This window comes from Symphodus melops (genome assembly GCF_947650265.1).
Source record: "Symphodus melops genome assembly, chromosome: 6".
Taxonomy (NCBI): domain Eukaryota; kingdom Metazoa; phylum Chordata; class Actinopteri; order Labriformes; family Labridae; genus Symphodus; species Symphodus melops.
In genome coordinates, this window is record NC_136696.1 from 5748812 (window position 1) to 5769839 (window position 21028).

At 40.9% G+C, this 21028-nt stretch overlaps 1 protein-coding gene across 1 annotated transcript; it reads left to right on the top strand.

Annotated features, from left to right (window-relative positions):
• Nucleotides 1–638: 638 nt before the first annotated feature.
• LOC306825220 (myosin heavy chain, fast skeletal muscle-like) lies at nt 639–11918 on the top strand. Its single transcript, XM_079345822.1, has 39 exons — nt 639–860; nt 933–1076; nt 1177–1333; nt 1433–1460; nt 1543–1639; nt 1748–1840; nt 1935–1998; nt 2078–2176; nt 2268–2371; nt 2491–2629; nt 2761–2879; nt 4270–4419; nt 4521–4691; nt 4797–5097; nt 5217–5281; nt 5385–5472; nt 5566–5683; nt 5765–5888; nt 6032–6168; nt 6259–6514; nt 6599–6841; nt 6924–7100; nt 7178–7323; nt 7411–7501; nt 7592–7981; nt 8076–8202; nt 8294–8412; nt 8495–8691; nt 8944–9127; nt 9228–9393; nt 9487–9611; nt 9717–10025; nt 10114–10317; nt 10409–10534; nt 10625–10795; nt 10944–11048; nt 11134–11229; nt 11610–11741; nt 11820–11918. Exons 1-39 carry the CDS (start codon nt 654–656, stop codon nt 11835–11837), a joined length of 5787 nt encoding a protein of 1928 aa, XP_079201948.1. The 5' UTR covers nt 639–653; the 3' UTR covers nt 11838–11918.
• Nucleotides 11919–21028: the final 9110 nt, after the last annotated feature.

Here is a 21028-nt window from a genome sequence, read left to right on the forward strand (position 1 = left end):
CCCATTCAATATAAGTAGCAGATCAGGAACGGGTAGGACACAGAAGACCTGGGAGTTCCTGCTTGTGGTAAATCTTTGTTCTGCAATGCTTCAGATACTGAGTCTGTGATGCTCTGTTTTTTCACCTCCTCTGACAATTGTTAAACTGTTTTGAACAGGATTGGTGAATACTACCTACTGACAGAGAAGAGAGTCAGGTAAGAGATCTTTGGAAATGCAATTTGCTTGAATTTCTCTTGGTATCAATCAATCTATCTATCTATCTATCTATCTATCTATCTATCTATCTATCTATCTATCTATCTATCTATCTATCTATCTATCTATCTATCTATCTATCTATCTATCTATCTATCTATCTATCTATCTATCTATCTATCTATCTATCTATCTATCTATTTATCTATCTATCTATCATCTATCATGTGTGAGACAAGTTAGTGATGCATATTATGAAAGCTGATAGTTATAGGGACTATTTTTTTAAATTTAAGCTGTATCCTCAAGGAATTCTATAAATCAACTTATATGTAAATGTGGTTTCAATGTGGACGTTTAATTATCAATATTTGAATTTCAATTATTATTTCCTAACATGAACTTAAAACCTAGTCATTTCATTTATTATTATCTATTAGAGAAAAGCAGCCACCATGAGTACAGACGCAGAGATGGCCGTTTACGGCAAGGCTGCCATTTACCTCCGTAAGCCTGAGAAGGAGAGAATCGAGGCTCAAAGCAAACCTTTTGATGCCAAGAGTGCCTGCTATGTGACTGATGCCAAGGAGCTGTATGTGAAGGGAACAATAGTCAAGAAGGATGGTGGCAAAGTCACCGTCAAAACCCTGGACACTCAGGAGGTTGGTATTATAAAGTCAGACTCACATTAATCAACATGAACTATCCTCATTGTAACAAGTGTCCTGTTCCAGGAGAGGACAGTTAAAGAAGATGACGTCACTCCAATGAACCCTCCCAAGTATGACAAAATTGAGGACATGGCCATGATGACCCATCTCAATGAAGCCTCTGTGCTTTATAACCTCAAAGAGCGTTATGCAGCATGGATGATCTACGTAAGAAAATGGGCCCTAACAAGAAACAAGACGTATTTTAACATTGATTTACTTGTTTGAAACATTGAAGTAACTGTTGAATCTCTGTGACTGCTTTCAGACCTACTCTGGGTTGTTCTGTGCCACTGTGAACCCCTACAAATGGCTCCCAGTGTACGACCAAGAGGTTGTAAATGCTTACAGAGGCAAGAAGCGTATGGAGGCTCCACCCCACATCTTCTCCGTCTCTGACAACGCTTTTCAGTTCATGGCTACTGGTAAGACATAAAGATACATATCATTTATCAATATATGATGTTTGTGCTTCAAGAAAACAGAGGTAATTGTTTAATTTTTGAACATCTCCCTGTCAACAGATAGAGAGAACCAGTCTGTCTTGATCACGTAAGTTTAAAATGTGTTTAACATAATACTTATACCTAAAAAAATACATCAAACAAGTTCTCAAAGTCATTTCTATACCTAGTGGAGAATCTGGTGCTGGAAAGACTGTGAACACCAAGCGTGTCATCCAGTACTTTGCAACCATCTCAGTTGGTGGTGGGAAGAGGGACACATCAAAGGTGGGATAAATTCCTATGGTAACCACTGAGCATTCTTCATATATGCAATATTTTTCCATTGAAAATAAAATGAACTATTTTTATACCAACACTAAACCAACATTACAGGGTTCCCTTGAGGATCAGATTATTGCAGCTAATCCTCTGCTGGAGGCCTATGGTAATGCCAAAACTGTGAGGAATGACAACTCATCTCGTTTCGTAAGTATGGAGGGATTTCTGTAAATCAGATGTCTTGTGACACATTGTCCATGTTACTTGGTGTTAAATAAAAAAATGCCTTTTTTCCAAATAGGGTAAATTCATCAGAATCCATTTCGGCACAACTGGCAAACTGGCTAGTGCTGATATTGAGACATGTAAGTAACAATACTAATACAACATACAAATAACTAGAGTGAAGAATTGGCCAGTGTGACTCATGAACATTATTCATAGATCTGCTGGAGAAGTCTAGAGTTACATTCCAGCTTGAGCTGGAGAGAGGCTACCATATCTTCTACCAGATGATGACCAACCACAAACCTGAGATTATTGGTAAACACATCGACTTGTTCCTCAATGTTAAACCACTCTATACATTTAATACATGACAATATATTGAACTTTATAACCTTTTGATCTCCAGAAATGTCACTCATCACAACCAACCCCTATGACTTCCCCACGTGTAGTATGGGTCAGATCACTGTTGCCAGCATTGATGACAAAGTTGAGCTGGAAGCCACTGATGTGAGTGCGCTTCAGTGCAAGATATGAACATAGATACTGTAAATTATGCTTTTGAATGCAACATCATTAACACATGTTTTTATGTGACAATCTTTCGTTTGGACGCCTCTTTCAAACAGAATGCTATTGACATCCTGGGATTCTCTGGTGAAGAGAAAGTTAGCATCTACAAGATGACTGGTGCTGTACTCCACCATGGTAACATGAAGTTCAAGCAGAAGCAGCGTGAGGAGCAGGCTGAGCCTGATGGCACAGAAGGTGAGATCTAAATGTTAGCTAAAACCATAATTTTGGAACAACAAAAATCAGTTTTTTGTGTTTTCTGTCTGGATTTTAGTTCACAATCAGTTGCTGATTGTTTTAACTTTGAATCACTTCACCTTTGTCAGATGCTGACAAGGTTGCTTACTTGCTGGGTCTGAACTCTGCTGACATGCTGAAGGCTCTGTGCTATCCCAGAGTGAAGGTCGGAAATGAGTTTGTGACCAAGGGACAGACCGTACCTCAGGTAAACATAGAACATAAAAAAATTCAGTAAGGTAGCTCCAAGTCTGATATGACAATGAAATGGTAAAAAAGGACCCACAAGGAATTGTACTGTCAAACTGGTAGCCAGTTAGCAGACAGCTGGCCTTCAGCCAGTTTCCAGGCAGTTCCATGGCAAAGAGAGAGCCCCCCCTCTTTCTTGGGTGTGTGCGTAAACATGCCAATGTATTTAATTTCAGGATATTGCAAGGAGATGGCGCTTCTCACACAGCAAACTTCCACCTACAGTACACCTTATTACTGTTTAGTTTGGCTCGGTTACTTAAGTTTAATCATATACTGTATTAATATATAAATATATTTTCAGTCTTTTCTGAATACAGCTTTGGTTACACATTTTCTTCTTTATTTTAGTGAGAATTTTCTTCATGTCATTTTTAAAATAATGATCTTTGGCTACACAAAAGGGCGTGGTTCTTGGTGTACTGTCAAACTTTCAATTTTACACAAACCAAACTGTAAGGCCTGATGCTTGGCCACGTCTCACTGTTGCAGTCCCGCGGTCGCACCACACCCCAACATAAACAGTCTGCCAGATCATCTCAGCGGTTCTGGTATTACAAAGTCAAAATGAAGAAATACATTCAAAAAAACAATTATTTTCAAATCCAAAAATGAATTTACATTTTTAGCAAACGAAAAAATAAAGCAGTGTTTTTTCTGCTTGTTTCACTTGTATGTCTCGTGTTAAGACTGAAAGACTGAAACATTTAATTCTGATCATGTGTGACAAAGTGCGGGCTGGGAAAGCTATCAGGAGTGATGGTCCATTACATTGCAAAAAAAGACGCACCGTAATGCAAATGATTTGATTCCTTCCACTGTGGAAGTGTGCCTTTTCGCTACATGCATTTGTTGAAAATTGTATTCTGTTTGCATTCAAGGCATATCTGTCATATTAAATGCAACTGAATCTACTCTGCATGTCAAGGAACATGAATAACTGCAGTTTTATAACAAACCTGGTCATAGAAAATTATAACCCCAGAACCTTAAACTAAGGCGTTCTTCCTGCACGGCCACAGGAAAATCCCTTTATCCAAACTTTAAAAAAAACACTGAAGAAATCTCTATGCTGGTTTTATTCAAGCACAGATGAGCTTCAATTTACACGTTGTAATTTGGATCAGTAGGATGGTCTATTGCAGGGGTCCTCGATAGGCATCCGACGAGTCACACCACATGTGTTTGATAAATTACCTAATAAATGAAAAATGTGGAATGGATTTAGCTTTACGTGAAAAACATCTTTCAATTGGATACATGCTGTCATTTGAAAACATGAGAGGAAGATTATTGTTTTTGAAATACCTAAATAACTTTAATCAATCTGTATTTGTGTTCTTATTCAGGTGATGAACTCAGTAAGTGCCCTGGCCAAGTCTATCTATGAGAGGATGTTCTTGTGGATGGTCGTTCGTATCAACCAGATGTTGGACACTAAACAGCCAAGGCAGTTCTACATTGGAGTGCTGGATATTGCTGGATTTGAAATCTTTGATGTAAGCTTAATCTCCAACAGTTCAGTACCTGACTGACTTTTCTTGATAGGAACTCTCTTTATGTATGCAAAAACTAACGCTGGTGTTATGTCCCCTTACAGTTCAACACTTTGGAGCAGCTCTGCATCAACTTCACCAATGAGAAACTGCAACAGTTTTTCAACCACCACATGTTTGTCCTGGAGCAGGAGGAGTACAAGAAGGAGGGTATTATCTGGGAGTTCATTGACTTTGGTATGGACTTGGCTGCCTGTATCGAGCTGATTGAGAAGGTAACAATTACATTTGGTGTTTTTACGTAATGGTTCTTTCAAAGTCACAATGTAAATGTATGTAAATATAAATCTAATAACATTATGTCTTTCCCTCTTCTAAAGCCCATGGGTATCTTCTCCATCCTTGAAGAGGAGTGCATGTTCCCCAAGGCAACAGACACATCTTTCAAGAACAAGCTGTATGACCAGCATCTCGGCAAAAACAAAGCATTTGAGAAGCCCAAGCCCGCAAAGGGCAAGGTTGAGGCCCACTTCTCCCTGGTGCACTATGCTGGTACTGTGGACTACAACATTGCTGGCTGGCTGGACAAGAACAAGGACCCACTGAATGAGTCTGTTATTCAGCTGTATCAGAAGTCCGCAGTTAAACTGCTGGCTGCTCTTTACCCTCCTGTTGTTGAAGGTAGGAAAGCCAAACATTAAAATAAAATAAATGTAATGTCGTTTCACTTCATTTTCAACAAAATGTACATTATTCAAAACACTAGCATAACTTTATGTGAATGTTAAACATATCAACAGAGGCTGGCAAGAAGGGAGGCAAGAAGAAGGGTGGTTCTATGCAGACTGTGTCTTCACAGTTTAGGGTAAGGTTTTGAAGAGTTTGCTGTAAAATTACCTCTCACTCATACTACAAACTGATGTGTATTAAATGATAAATTTAAATTACTTTAAATTGTGGATCTACAGGAGAACTTGGGCAAGCTGATGACTAACTTGAGGAGCACTCATCCTCACTTTGTGCGTTGCTTGATTCCCAATGAGTCAAAGACTCCAGGTACATAGAAAAGATCAATTGAATAGAGTCTTTGAGGAATGGTTGTATGTTGTTGTTACATGTTTCATGACTGTAATGAATGTCTTTTTACAGGTCTGATGGAGAACTTCCTGGTCATCCACCAGCTCAGGTGTAACGGTGTACTGGAGGGTATCAGAATCTGCAGGAAAGGTTTCCCCAGCAGAATCCTCTATGCTGACTTCAAGCAGAGGTATCTAGACATATTGTATATGTTTTGATACAGAAGGTTTAAAGGCACCACTCACACTAACAATGAACTCTCTTATAAAAGATACAAGGTGCTGAATGCCAGTGTCATCCCTGAGGGCCAGTTCATTGATAACAAGAAGGCTTCAGAGAAGCTGCTTGGATCAATTGATGTTCCTCATGATGAGTACAAATTTGGACACACCAAGGTAAGATACTTTCAGTAAGTTTTACTCAGTGTTCTACTAGAAGCAGTATGATGTTTTGTGTGAGTATATTATATAACTTATAGTTGTCTTTACTGTACATGAGTTTTTACAACATTCATTTTCATCCTTGTATGTTTGTTTAGGTGTTCTTTAAGGCTGGTCTTCTGGGTACCCTTGAGGAGATGAGAGATGAAAAGCTGGCAACTCTGGTCACCATGACTCAGGCTCTCTGCCGTGGTTACGTCATGAGAAAGGAGTTTGTGAAGATGACAGAGAGGAGGCATGTTGGACAAAGCTAGTTTTGAATTAGAAAATGTTCTTAAATCACACAACAAAATGGTCAGTTACACCATCTTCCTCTTTTCTGTAGGGAAGCCATTTATTCCATCCAGTACAACATCCGCTCATTCATGAATGTCAAACACTGGCCATGGATGAAAGTGTATTACAAGATCAAGCCTCTGCTCAAGAGCGCTGAAACTGAGAAGGAGCTTCAGCAGATGAAGGAGAACTATGACAAGATGAAGACAGATTTGGCTGCTGCCCTGGCCAAGAAGAAGGAGCTGGAGGAGAAGATGGTGTCCCTTCTGCAGGAGAAGAATGACCTGCAGCTGCAAGTCGCATCTGTAAGTATACATTGATGAACTGAAATGCTGTCTAATATTATCCAGTATTGATTTGCTGAAATCTGTTTCCTTACGATAAACTAGGAAGGAGAGAATCTGTCTGATGCTGAGGAGAGATGTGAGGGTCTTATTAAGAGCAAGATTCAGCTGGAGGCCAAATGTAAAGAGATCACTGAGAGGCTGGAGGATGAAGAGGAAATCAATGCTGAGCTCACTGCCAAGAAGAGAAAACTGGAGGATGAATGCTCTGAGCTCAAGAAGGATATTGATGATCTGGAGCTTACCTTGGCCAAAGTGGAGAAGGAGAAACATGCCACTGAGAACAAGGTCTGGGTTTAGAAATCTATCTCATCCATCAAGTTCCATCTAAACACTACCCTCAATGACAATGTCTTGCTTGCACATTTAGGTGAAGAACCTGACTGAGGAGATGGCCTCTCAGGATGAGAGCATTGCCAAGCTGACCAAGGAGAAGAAAGCCCTTCAGGAATCTCATCAGCAGACTCTTGATGATCTGCAGGCTGAGGAGGACAAGGTCAACACTCTGACCAAGGCCAAGACCAAGCTTGAGCAGCAAGTGGATGATGTAAGTTCACAAGTCCTTCAGAATGGAAAATAACATGGTATTGAATCCTGATGATTAAGTAGTATACTATTGTTTAGCTCGAGGGGTCTCTGGAGCAAGAGAAGAAGCTGCGTATGGACCTTGAGAGAGCCAAGAGGAAGCTTGAGGGTGATCTGAAACTGGCCCAGGAATCCATAATGGATCTTGAGAATGACAAGCAGCAGTCTGACGAGAAAATTAAAAAGTAACTGTTTATTTCAACAAAAGCATACACAAATGTTATTATAACAGCATGAACTCTCACTAAGAAATGTATCCATGATTGTTTCAGGAAGGACTTTGAAGTCAGCCAGCTCCTTAGCAAGATTGAGGATGAGCAGTCAATGGGTGCTCAGCTTCAGAAGAAGATCAAGGAGCTTCAGGTAACATATTGTGTTACAGTAAACAGAATACATATTGTTTTGTTTGTAAAGTGAATGTTTACTGAAAGACAACATACCTACATTCAACAGGCCCGCATTGAGGAACTGGAGGAAGAGATTGAGGCTGAGCGTGCAGCTCGTGCCAAGGTTGAGAAGCAGAGAGCTGACCTCTCCAGGGAACTTGAGGAGATCAGTGAGAGGCTGGAGGAGGCCGGTGGAGCCACTGCTGCCCAGATTGAGATGAACAAGAAACGTGAAGCAGAGTTCCAGAAGCTCCGCCGTGATCTTGAGGAGTCCACTCTGCAGCATGAAGCCACTGCCGCTGCTCTTCGCAAGAAGCAGGCTGACAGCGTTGCTGAGCTGGGAGAGCAGATCGACAACCTTCAGCGTGTCAAGCAGAAGCTTGAGAAGGAGAAGAGTGAATACAAGATGGAGATTGATGACCTCTCCAGCAACATGGAGGCTGTTGCTAAAGCAAAGGTAGACAAAGCATTTCATTTAGTATAGTAAAAAAGGTCAATTACATACTAGAAAACAAATGGTTACTTATATGATCTCTGTTTCTCATCATCAGGGAAATCTTGAAAAGATGTGCCGTACTGTTGAGGACCAATACAGCGAACTGAAGACCAAGAATGATGAAAATGTCCGTCAAATGAATGACATGGGTGCACAGAAAGCACGTCTCCTGACAGAAAATGGTATGTTTAAGTTGTCAGTGAAAGGTCTTCACAGTAGTTTATCATTTTAAAATGCAACTAAACTTATGTTTCATGATATCTTTCTGTCAAGGTGAGTTTGGCCGTCAAATTGAGGAGAAAGAAGCTCTTGTCTCCCAGCTGACCAGAGGCAAACAGGCCTTCACTCAGCAGATTGAAGAGCTGAAGAGACAGATTGAAGAGGAGGTTAAGGTAAGAGAACTTTTAATTTTTACTGATTCCTCTGTATGTGTGATTTAATACATTTTCATACTGATGGCATTTCTTACTTTAGGCCAAGAATGCCCTTGCCCATGGAATGCAATCAGCCCGCCATGACTGTGACCTGCTGAGGGAGCAGTTTGAGGAGGAGCAGGAGGCAAAGGCTGAGCTGCAGCGTGGAATGTCCAAGGCCAATAGTGAAGTGGCTCAGTGGAGAACCAAGTATGAAACTGATGCCATCCAGCGCACTGAGGAGCTTGAAGAATCCAAGTACGTACAGTTTAAATTGTTACATTTCAAGAAAAACAAAAAAACCCCAAATGTTTAAGTAAAGCATTACAGCTTAGCTGAAATTTACAAATATACTGCCTGAACTGGTAATACTCCTTTCACCTGTGGATCTAGTTTAAAATTTCAACATGTTAGAGGATTTCATTAATTTGCATTAGTATGTTGAGAAAACAACAGTGCTAAGATGGATTTTTAAAGTTTTCACTGAGACCAATCACACTTTTCAAACAGGAAAAAGCTTGCCCAGCGCCTCCAGGAGGCTGAGGAACAGATTGAAGCTGTCAATTCCAAGTGTGCTTCTCTGGAGAAGACCAAACAGAGGCTCCAGAGTGAGGTGGAGGACCTCATGATTGATGTGGAGAGAGCTAATAGCCTGGCTGCCAACTTGGACAAGAAGCAGAGAAACTTTGACAAGGTAACATTTCCCTCTATCAACTGTACTCTGTACTCAAAGACACACTACGGTTATTCACCATTGTATTAATAAACAACTAAGCAAATGAATGGCTTTTTAGGTGTTGGCAGAGTGGAAACAGAAGTATGAGGAGGGTCAGGCAGAGCTTGAGGGAGCTCAGAAGGAGGCTCGTTCTCTCAGCACTGAGCTGTTCAAGATGAAGAACTCATATGAGGAAGCTCTGGATCAGCTGGAGACCATGAAGCGTGAAAACAAGAACCTGCAACGTGAGTTCATATTACATACTACAGAAGCAAAGTATTTAATACTTAATAAACTTTTAACACTTAATGATACAAAACACATGATTCTCTCTGCAGAGGAGATCTCAGATCTCACTGAACAGATTGGTGAAACTGGCAAGAGCATCCATGAGCTGGAGAAGTCCAAGAAGCAGGTGGAGACTGAGAAGTCTGAGATCCAGACTGCTCTTGAAGAGGCTGAGGTACAATTGTTCAGGGAAAATCCTCGGAAAAACATTTCAAAATCAGGATGGACACATGTATTTTAAAGAATAAAGATTTATATATTAATTCTTTATTTTCATTAGGGAACTTTGGAACATGAAGAGTCCAAAATCCTGCGTGTCCAGCTTGAGCTCAACCAGATCAAGGGTGAGGTAGACAGGAAGCTGGCAGAGAAGGATGAGGAGATGGAGCAGATCAAGAGGAACAGCCAGAGGGTGATTGACTCCATGCAGACCACTCTGGACTCTGAGGTCAGGAGCAGGAATGATGCCCTGAGAATCAAGAAGAAGATGGAGGGAGACCTGAATGAAATGGAGATTCAGCTGAGCCACGCCAATCGCCAGGCTGCTGAGTCCCAGAAGCAGCTGAGGAATGTTCAGGCACAGTTGAAGGTATTGAATCACACAGATTTTGATTGAAGATTGTTGTCAGTGCACTATTTGGTATTCAAGGGAATATTTTCCTGCAATTTTTCACTAGGATGCACAACTGCACCTTGATGACGCTGTCAGAGCTCAGGATGACCTGAAGGAACAGGCTGCTATGGTAGATCGCAGGAACGGTCTCATGATGGCTGAAATTGAGGAACTTAGAGCTGCTCTGGAACAGACTGAGAGAAGCCGCAAAACTGCTGAGCAGGAGCTGGTGGACGCAAGTGAGCGCGTTGGTCTCCTGCACTCTCAGGTGATTTTAATTTAATACATGTACTTTTCTGAACAACTTTGTAAATCCTTCTTTTTTTTAAAATTAATTAAACTATTTAATTTTCTTTTAGAACACAAGCCTGATGAGCACCAAGAAAAAGCTTGAGGGTGAACTTGTTCAGGTCCAGAGTGAAGTCGATGACACAGTTCAGGAAGCAAGAAATGCAGAGGAGAAGGCCAAAAAGGCCATCACTGATGTAGGTTTTTAAAAGATTCTTAATTTTTATGCTGGCTTAATGCGTCTTAATGAGATGTTTCTTATCAACATTAAATGCTGTTTCATCTAGGCTGCTATGATGGCTGAGGAGCTGAAGAAGGAGCAGGATACCAGTTCTCACCTGGAGAGGATGAAGAAGAACCTTGAGGTTGCAGTCAAAGATCTGCAGCACCGTCTGGACGAGGCTGAGAATCTGGCCATGAAGGGTGGCAAGAAACAGCTCCAGAAACTTGAGTCTAGGGTAAGAAAATCCTGTTCAGAATATGAAAAACTGAAAAACTAAAAATAGATTCATACTTATATAAAGAAATGTAAATAACATGTGCAGGAAAAGAACATTATGTTCTTTATATAAGTATATTTACATCCAATGTTTGCTCTTTTTGAAGGTTCGTGAGCTGGAGACAGAGGTTGAGGCTGAGCAGAGACGTGGAGCTGATGCTGTTAAGGGCGTTCGCAAATATGAGAGGAGAGTGAAGGAGCTGACATACCAGGTATACAGTCACTGAGACATTGGTATCAAATCATTATTACCTATATATTATGTAAAAATAAAATGTATCGAACCTATTATCATAGACTGAGGAGGACAAGAAAAATGTTACCAGGCTTCAGGATCTGGTTGACAAGTTGCAGCTCAAGGTGAAGGCCTACAAGAGGCAGTCTGAGGAAGCGGTAAGAGACTTATCAATATTCATAAATAATATAGAGATAAAATGACGTACATTTTTGAAACTGCTTTTTGTACAGGTCATGTTATTTATGCAAAATATGAGTAAAAGTACAAGAAATGTAGATGAATGCATGAAACACTAAACCATCATGGCACAAATATTGTACAAAAATAATTTATATTGACAATGGTCACTATGATGCCTAAAAGGTGTATCATAATAAAATCACTGATCCACTGTGTAAAGTCAATACAATGACTAAAAATAAGTCAATAAAAAAATTATGACTTTCACCTATTAACGTAATAATTATTTTAAAAAACGTTTGATATACAATTGTAAAATGTTCAGTACCTTTAAACCTTGTAAATGGTTTTCCAGGAGGAGCAGGCCAATGTTCATCTGTCCAAGTGCAGGAAGGTCCAGCATGAGCTGGAGGAGGCTGAGGAGCGTGCCGACATTGCAGAGTCCCAAGTTAACAAGCTGAGAGCTAAGAGCCGTGACTCTGGCAAGGTAACATTTGGAACTACTCTTGGTTTGAGTTTAGTGACATGAAATGAACATGCCTCAACACTCTGTTTTTGTCTTTAGGGAAAAGAGGCCGAGTAAAATAGCCTGGCTGATCATCTACTCTACATTTCATCATATAATATGTGAAACATGAAAATAAAATACTCAAGCACTTGAAAACTGCTTTCAGTCTGATCATTTTCTTCTTTTTGCTTCCCCTGATAGAATAGTATAAAGACTGGTATTATGTGCTATCCAGAAATCAAATACAAATGAGAAATTATCATGTACACAGCCTCATTGAGAAATCAAGAGTGGATTTGATATTAGTTCATTGCTCGACCTTGTCTGAAATGTTTCTTGCATCACTCCATTTGCAATATAAAAATAAAGACAAGATACAAAGATGCAAACATTTACACCATTCAAACACCAGACATGTACTCAGAGGCTCTATAAGAGCGTTGTTCTGGAATCCAGTTCTACACTCAATTTTATAATTGACTGGTGCACAAAAAAAAAATTTCAGTCTGACCTTAATTAAAATGTGGGACCCGATAACTGCAGTTTGATGGTAATTTTCCTCTTATTTTGTCAATGTCTGGTACTTTAACAAACACTGAAGTCCTGCAGATTTATAATTTACTTTGACAGCATTTTATGTAGATGTTCTCTATCTAATGAGCCTTAGTCTTTCATTGTATTAGATGCATATGGTTGTGTGTAGATCAAGCATCTGATACGGGTTTAAAATTAGGTAAACCTTCAGAGAAGGAAGCAATAATAAAAAACAAGCATACAATATGATATGAATGAATTCAGGAATATAAGCTACTGCATATTGATTGCTTACTGTTTATTTTGACAGGTACAAGAGGTTGAGTAAAGCACTCCAGCAGATGGGCTGTTTCTAATAATACAATATTTTTGGAGTCAGCCAGAATGCCAGACAAAACTCACTCCTGTGTCTCTTCGGAGAAGCCTGACTTGTTGTCATTTACAAAGGAACATGACTCTTACTCCCAGCATGCTCCACAACGCAACACCAATTTTATGATATAAAACCCAACATAAATGTTGACTGCGTATTAGCTCTGAAAAACCCCAACATAATTGGCTTTGTTTCATTTGTTGCATTTTTTTGCATACGGTCATCTACATTTTAATCAATAAAAGGGATTTTCTGAACAAAATGTGTGCTCTTTGTCGTTTGAGACAATAATTTAGCCATTTGTCAAGCTCAGAGTGTAAAAATTTCTAGGATGGACTGCACTGATCAGTTTGGATATTTAGATCAGACTTCCATGTTGTTGATTTAGCTTGGCTTAGGTTAGCAGCTTTGCTAACAGCAACCCACTAGGGTTCTGTTTATTACGTAAAATGTGTGTTCTGAAGGAAAATTACCCAAGCGTGCAGAACCACATTTCAACCCTGCAGGTAGAAGACAACTTTATTTGTCAACACTACAAAGTGCTGGATGATCAAACAACCCTGCTAAAAAAAAAGCTCAGTAAACAACCAACCCCTCAGGATAATCCAAGGACTAAAGTAATAAGTCTAGGAATTCCAACATTCCATGAAAACAAAGATTTTGACTCTGGAGCCCCTCCCAATAGGAAAATTCCAACATCTGCTCACAGCCATGACACCTTCGCAGATTTGAATCATTGCATGTGAAGGGGGGTGAATTTCACAGCCCATGCAGGCAGGGACAACATTACTCCCTCCTGCTACCTATAACCCCTGACTGCATGGTTTACAGCTGAGAACTTCCGAAACATCAGATAACTTGGATGGCTCCTGTCTCCCCAGAGGCTGTTGGGGAGTGCGCAGATGGCTCATTGAATCTCTGGTGAAGGATGTAGAATGGTTTGATCCAGGCAACCCAAACTTCAACATAGATGATTACCGCTGAGAGATCAACTGGTGCCTCCGTGATTTACCTGATGCATTCACACAAGAGATACTGATACTGTAAATAGTCAGCTCAGTGTGCACAAATCGTATTGCTTTAAAGTCCAGTGACTATTTAAGTCTTACATCCGGCCTAACACAGATTCACCTCCTGGTCTCACTTGTAACGAAATCAGGGCAGATCCTCACTCGGAGAGATGGCAGCGGGTAGATCCTCCCACGGTAACACCAGAATGGGCAGATCCTTCCAAGGAGAAACAGGAGTGGGCCAAGCCTCCCACGGAGATACCAGAGTGGGCAGATCCTCACATGGAGAATCAGGAGTGGGCTGAACTTCCAGGTTTCAGATTACATAATTTACATATTAAGCAATACTACAGTTATGTTGGGCAGTGGGCCCATCAGAGAATAAACCTTCATAGAGACAAATAAAGTGGTGAACATCTGGTCGGCCGGACCGCCAAGGAGATGTTATCAGGAGTCGGCCGGACTGCCAAGTGGATGTCGTTAGGTGTCGGCTAGGACCGCAGAGGAGTCTTAAGTAATCTGTAGCTTACTTATGATAGGATGTGCCCCCCAATCAAAAAGAGGAGGTTGAAGCCGCTCAGCAGGGGCTGATGGAGCTCAGCAGACACACAGATGCAGCTCAGCAGACCCAGGTACAATGGATAAACGGCCCTCAGCCAGAACAGGAACCGGAACAGGAACAGATGGCTGAGACTCTGAGGCACCGGGAGGCCGAAGCCTGGACTGAAGCTTGAGATGAGACGTAGGCTTGAGCAGAGGCTTGAGTTGAGGCCGAGGCTCCGACCTGAGTCAGTGCATTTAGGATGTCGCGATGGCAACAATTCATGCAAATTCTGGGCGACCTTGCAATTTTGTCCAATCACTGCAACATTTCTGCAAATTTGAACAATCAAAGTAGTTTGCCCCACAAGTTTCACCAATCATAGCAGTCCCTCGCGAAAACAAGGAGCTGTTAGGGTTTTCAGGAGCGAATACCTGACCAACGGTTAGATTGGGTTTTATGACGTAAAATTTGATTGTCAAAATAAATTTAATAATTAAGTTTATTTAATTATTAATATAAATCAATAATTATTATTAAACTGAGTTTAATAAACCTTGGGGCACCACCCTGTAAACAGGGAACAACCAAAATATTAAAACCGCAAGCGGTGATGAAGGGACCGAAGCACCCCGTGCATGTCGGCGTGTGTTGAGACCGCGAGAGTGCAACCGCGGGAGTGCAGCTGCGACACGAGGCCAAGCAGCAGGACTTACAGTCATCGAAGGTTAAAAAAATGGGGTGTGCCGAGACATCAAAGTTTGATGGTATGCCGTGGCCACGCCCTTTGACGAAATAACGTGCGGAGCACAACGAGAGATCTTCAACATGTCTAGAACACACTAAGATTGAGTTTACGATGATCGGATAAACGCTTTTGGAGGAGTTCGTTCAGATAGCTAACCTGTGAACCGCGAATTTCAGCCATTCAAAAAAAATATGGCGGGGGGCGCCGATAGCTCAGCGGCAGCGACAGCGCGCGTACCATGTTGCGAGGCCTCGCTCCTCGCGCGGGCGGCCCGGGTTCGCGTCCGGCCTGTGGCCACTTTCCCGCATGTCTCTCCCCACTCTCTCCCCCTTTCCGACTCTATCCACTATCCTCTATCAATAAAGGCAAAAAGGCCAAAAACAAAATCTTGAAAAAAAAAAAAAATAAAAAAAATAAAATAAAAAAAAATATGGCGGACTTCCTGTTTGGTTTTGACCACGGGTGTAAGAGGATTTTATGTAGCTCCTGACATGCCCAATGAGCATAAAAAATGTCATGCATGTAGGACAAAGAAACTCCCATGGGGAGGCCTTTTTTAACATTTCATGGGGGCGCCACTGAGTCATTTAGCCACGCCCACTTATTATAACAACATGACAAGTTTAATTTTTCTACTGGGATCATGTGTGTGATGTTTGATAAATGTATGACTATATTAAGCCCCATAACAAACTACTTCCTGTTTGTGACGAACAACGCGTCCGTATGACCACGCCCTTTGACGAAATAACGTGCGGAGCACAACGAGAGATCTTCAACATGTCGAGAACACACTGACATTCTCATTGTGTCAATCGGATAATTGCTTTTGGAGGAGTTCGTTCAAATAGCTAACCTGTGAAACGCGAATTTTCGCCATTAAAAAAAAATATGGCGGACTTCCTGTTTAGTATTGACTATGGGTGTAAGAGGATTTTTTGTAGGGCCTGACATTATGAACGTCCAAAAAAATTGTCATGCATTTAAAAGAAAAAACCTCTATGGGGAAGTCTTTCAGAAAGGTAAAATAGGGGTGAGCCGAGACATCAATGTTTGATGGTACGCCATGGCCACGCCCTTAAACGAAATAACGTGCGGAGCACAACGAGAGATCTTCAACATGTTTAGAATACACTGACACTGAGTTTACGATGATCGGATAAACGCTGTTGTAGGAGTTCGTTCAAATAGCTAACCTGTGAAACGTGAATTTCGGCCATTTTTGTTGCATTCAAAAAAATATGGCGGACTTCCTGTTTTGTTATGACAATGGGTGTAAGAGGATTTTATGTAGCTCCTGACAAGCCCAATGAGCATAACAAAATGTGTGTATGTAGGACAAAAAAACCTAAATGGGCAGGCCTTTTTGAAAATTTCAAGGGGGCGCCACTGAGTCATGTAGCCACGCCCACTTTTTATGCCAACATGTCTAGTTTTATTTTTCCACTGGGATCATGTGTCTGATGGTTGGTGAGTGTATGACTGTATTAAGGCCCGTAACAAACTACTTCCTGTTTGTGACGAACAACGCGTCCGTATGACCACGCCCTTTGAGGAAATAACGTGCAGAGCACAACGAGAGATCTTCAACATGTCGAGAACACACTGACATTCTCATTATGTTAATGGAATAAACGCTTTTGGAGGAGTTCGTTCAAATAGCTAACCTGTGAAACGCGAATTTTCGCCATTGAAAAAAAATATGGCGGACTTCCTGTTTAGTATTGACTATGGGTATAAGAGGATTTTTTGTAGGGCCTGACATTATGAACGTCCAAAAAAATTGTCATGCATTTAAAAGAAAAAACCTCTATGGGGAAGTCTTTCAGAAAGGTAAAATAGGGGTGAGCCGAGACATCAATGTTTGATGGTACGCCATGGCCACGCCCTTAAACGAAATAACGTGCGGAGCACAACGAGAGATCTTCAACATGTTTAGAATACACTGACACTGAGTTTACGATGATCGGATAAACGCTGTTGTAGGAGTTCGTTCAAATAGCTAACCTGTGAAACGTGAATTTCGGCCATTTTTGTTGCATTCAAAAAAATATGGCGGACTTCCTGTTTTGTTATGACAATGGGTGTAAGAGGATTTTATGTAGCTCCTGACAAGCCCAATGAGCATAACAAAATGTGTGTATGTAGGACAAAAAAACCTAAATGGGCAGGCCTTTTTGAAAATTTCAAGGGGGCGCCACTGAGTCATGTAGCCACGCCCACTTTTTATGCCAACATGTCTAGTTTTATTTTTCCACTGGGATCATGTGTCTGATGGTTGGTGAGTGTATGACTGTATTAAGGCCCGTAACAAACTACTTCCTGTTTGTGACGAACAACGCGTCCGTATGACCACGCCCTTTGAGGAAATAACGTGCAGAGCACAACGAGAGATCTTCAACATGTCGAGAACACACTGACATTCTCATTATGTTAATGGAATAAACGCTTTTGGAGGAGTTCGTTCAAATAGCTAACCTGTGAAACGCGAATTTTCGCCATTGAAAAGAAATATGGCGGACTTCCTGTTTGGTTTTGACTATGGGTGCAAGAGGATTTGATGTGAGATCTCGCATGCTTAATGTGCCTAAAAATTGTCGTGCACGTACGATGAAAAAACCTCAATGGGGAGGCCCTTTTGAAAATTTGAAGGGGGCGCCACTGAGTCATTTTGCGAATTATTTTTACAAAATGACGAGAATATCAAATTTTTCACCAGACCCGATGACATTGGAGATTTTGGTGAGTTTTCATTCACGTTCAAGCCGTCAAAAATGGCTCCGAAGTGGCGGAAGGAAAAAAAAAAAAATAATCGTAAGGAAAACAATAGGGTCCTTCGCACTGGTCAGTGCTTCGGTCCCTAATAATAAAAATCATTAGGGTTACAATAGGGTCCTTCGCACTGGTCAGTGCTTCGGTCCCTAATCATTCGAAAAACAATAGGGTCCTTCGCACTGGTCAGTGCTTCGGTCCCTAATAAATAAATAATCATTTGGGTTACAATAGGGTCCTTCGCACTGGTCAGTGCTTCAGTCCCTAATTACAAATATCAGTCTCAAAATTAGTTAATTAAATACCAATATCATTAATAATTAATAATCTGTATTTAATTGAAATCCGAACACAAAGCCCTTTCACCCAGCCTAAGTCACAATGCAAATGCACAGTGATCACAAACAACTGCTTTTTAAATTATAACAGAATTTATTTAACAAAGCAACATCAAGTTAATCAATGAAACTTAATCAAACAAACAACTGTTATAAACTAAACTACAGAGACAAACATAAACAAACAAGCGTGGCACATGTGTGTGTGTGTGTGTTTCTGGGTGAGTGAGTGAGCGAGAGAGAGAGAGGGAGAGACAGACAGAGAGAGACGGACAGAGACAGATCAAAATGGCGGCGACCACGCGTGGTCACGTGATGGCGGACACTGAACACAGGTCTATTCAGTGTCTGGAAAGCCACAGATCTCTATGTGTGTGCGTCTGCCGAAAGGTGCGTGTGTGTAAAGCGAGAGAGCAAGAGAGAAAACAAGACCTCGAAAGCTCAATCTCAGCCTGGAGCTCACGCACAACTCAGAGCATAGTTTACTGCACTACCAGAAGCCAGTGGCCGGATTTGTATCAGACGGCGTTCACACTAGTCTTTCTGAGAATGAGTCTATTACCCGTTTATGACGCGAGAGTTCACAGAGAAACACACGGGACGCAGCGGCACAAATAAAGAAAACAAAAGAGGTTTTACTCTCATAAAACCTAAGACAGTGGTCAAACACCAAGCAAATATTATCACCGTTTCACAATAATAACTCAGTTATTAAACACACTCTCTATATCTAACTGCCCAGACCTAGCTAAGCCTCACTTGTAACCGTTTTGTCCACGGTTGATGAAAGGAAGAAAAGGGGTCCTGGAGCGTCTTCCTGCAGTTGTTTGGTGATGGCGGCGCGTCCAAGGTGTTGAGCAAAGGGCCGTAGTGTCCTCCGTCGAGCGAGGTGATCTCCGTGGGTGTCCTTTCTTTAAAGGACGGAACGAGACGTAATCCTTACAGTCTCTCTCAATACCGTTTTACTACGGGAGAATTAAGACGCTTTTCTTAGAGATGCGTTCAAGTGGATGATCTAAGCTCGGAAATCAGGACGTCGGCATGCTTCAAGGCCTTTGGATTAGCTGCGCGCCAAAACTTTTAAACAAAGAGAAGCGTGTTGAAACAGGAAGCAGAGTTGGTATCCTCGAACGTCGCCAGACGACGTAAGAAAGAGAAAGAGAGAAGGGGCACAACCGGTTTTAACCCTCCCAAACTTCACACCTATGTGTTAGGTGTGGCAAAGCATTCTGGGAGTACCTGCAAGGCATGCTGGGATAAAGAGTCTTTTGTCCTAGTTCTCCAAACGTACACAGCCTGAGCTTTGTCATCCTGGCTGGACCCAACAGAGCTATACGTCACCAAAGTTTAGTGACCACTGACTAAACTCACTTCCTTGCTTATCTACACTCAGGACAGTGTGCATGAAGCATTTGTGGCTGAAAAGAAAAGCGCTGCAGGTCTGTCCTGTCTCCATGACAACAGTTTGTTGACAAAGTGCCGCTGTGTAGCTGACACTGCTTCGTCACTTTTTACTTCACGTTTAATATTTGAGATCATTTTTAACTCAGCAGACATGGAGCATAGACGATGTGGGTACAAGATCCGTTCTCTAGGAAGATATAAAATAAAGGGAATATCTGACATTTTGAAAAGAGCAACCCGTCAAGTCAACAGCGCCTTTCTGAAAAGATGAATGAGCTCAGAGCGGAATTATATATATATATATATATATTTCCACAACTTATTGCAGGTCAATGTTTACATTTTCTCTTGGCCAACTAACACCAACACAGTGATGTTAACGATCAGTGCTCAAGCATATAAGTGACTTAAACAGGGTTACAAGGCTGTGTGAGTAGGAATAGCAGTTACAAACCAATGGGCTGTGTGCCCCTGAGGATGGTCTGGGCGAAATAATTATCAGGTGCCAAAATTAAAGTTTCAAATGAAGCTGAGCATGCGCACATAACATAACATGTCTGAGCATTTAAGAAACTTAAACTCAATCCCATTTGAATTGAACACACCAGACCCATTTGCTTTTCTTTTTTTCTCCTGATTGAGTTGAAAGTCTCAACAATGTGAGCTGATGTGACATATTTTAAAGATAAATCTAAATCTAATCTCACTGACATTATCAAAAAGAAGAATAATTAATTATTGTTTTCTTCGGTCATTCAATTATTTAAATCTTCAAGTTAATTTCTTAAGAGTAGAGGGTAAAGTAGTTAGTAGAAAGTGTTATCTGTTGTATTTGGGTTAGGTTTATTTCTGTGCTTATTTAAAAATCACATAATGTGATATCTTATGACTTTCAAGTGTTTTTAATTTAGGAGGAAATGTGTTGCTAAATTTGAAGTTGCCCTTTTAATCAAACAAGTGTTCTTTTTAAAGTCCTCAACCATAATTTTGATTTACCCAATGCTAATTAAAGAATTAAAATGAGATAATCTCTATAGCAAAATACTGTACAACTTTAAAAGTAAAAAAGCAATTTCTGATTAATAGTGATTAAAGATTAAGAAGCAGGAGAGCCTACAGTTAATGTAAAGTAAAGTAATGATCAAGCAGTAATTCAATTCTGGCCATACTAACGAAACCTGAAACATTAGACTTATACTTCCAAGACATGCTTTAAATGATCTCCTACACATCACTGACTACATTGCCATACCACATTAGGAATCCATTCCACATTTAACTTCAGAGTAGTCAGCAAGGCCCAATTCAATATAAGGAGCAGTTAAGGAACAGGTCAGACACAGAAGACCTGGGAGTTCCTGCTTGTGGTAAATCAGTTCTGCAATGTTTCAGACACTGATTGTGTGATGCTGTGGGGTTTTTTTTAACTCCTCTGACAATTGTTAAACTGTTTTGAACAGGATTGGTGAATACTACCTACTGACAGAGAAGAGAGTCAGGTAAGAAATCTTTGAAAATGTAATTTATGTGTGAACTTTAAACTCAG

What these genes read in the sequence shown, in the direction of transcription:
- LOC306825220 (XM_079345822.1), top strand. Translation starts at nt 654, where the DNA reads ATGAGTACAGACGCAGAGATGGCCGTTTACGGCAAGGCTGCCATTTAC. An exon ending in TATGCTGACTTCAAGCAGAG is followed by an intron (nt 5,684 to 5,764) that starts GTATCTAGACAT and finishes CTCTTATAAAAG; the next exon opens with ATACAAGGTGCTGAATGCCA. An exon ending in TTGGTCTCCTGCACTCTCAG is followed by an intron (nt 10,318 to 10,408) that starts GTGATTTTAATT and finishes ATTTTCTTTTAG; the next exon opens with AACACAAGCCTGATGAGCAC.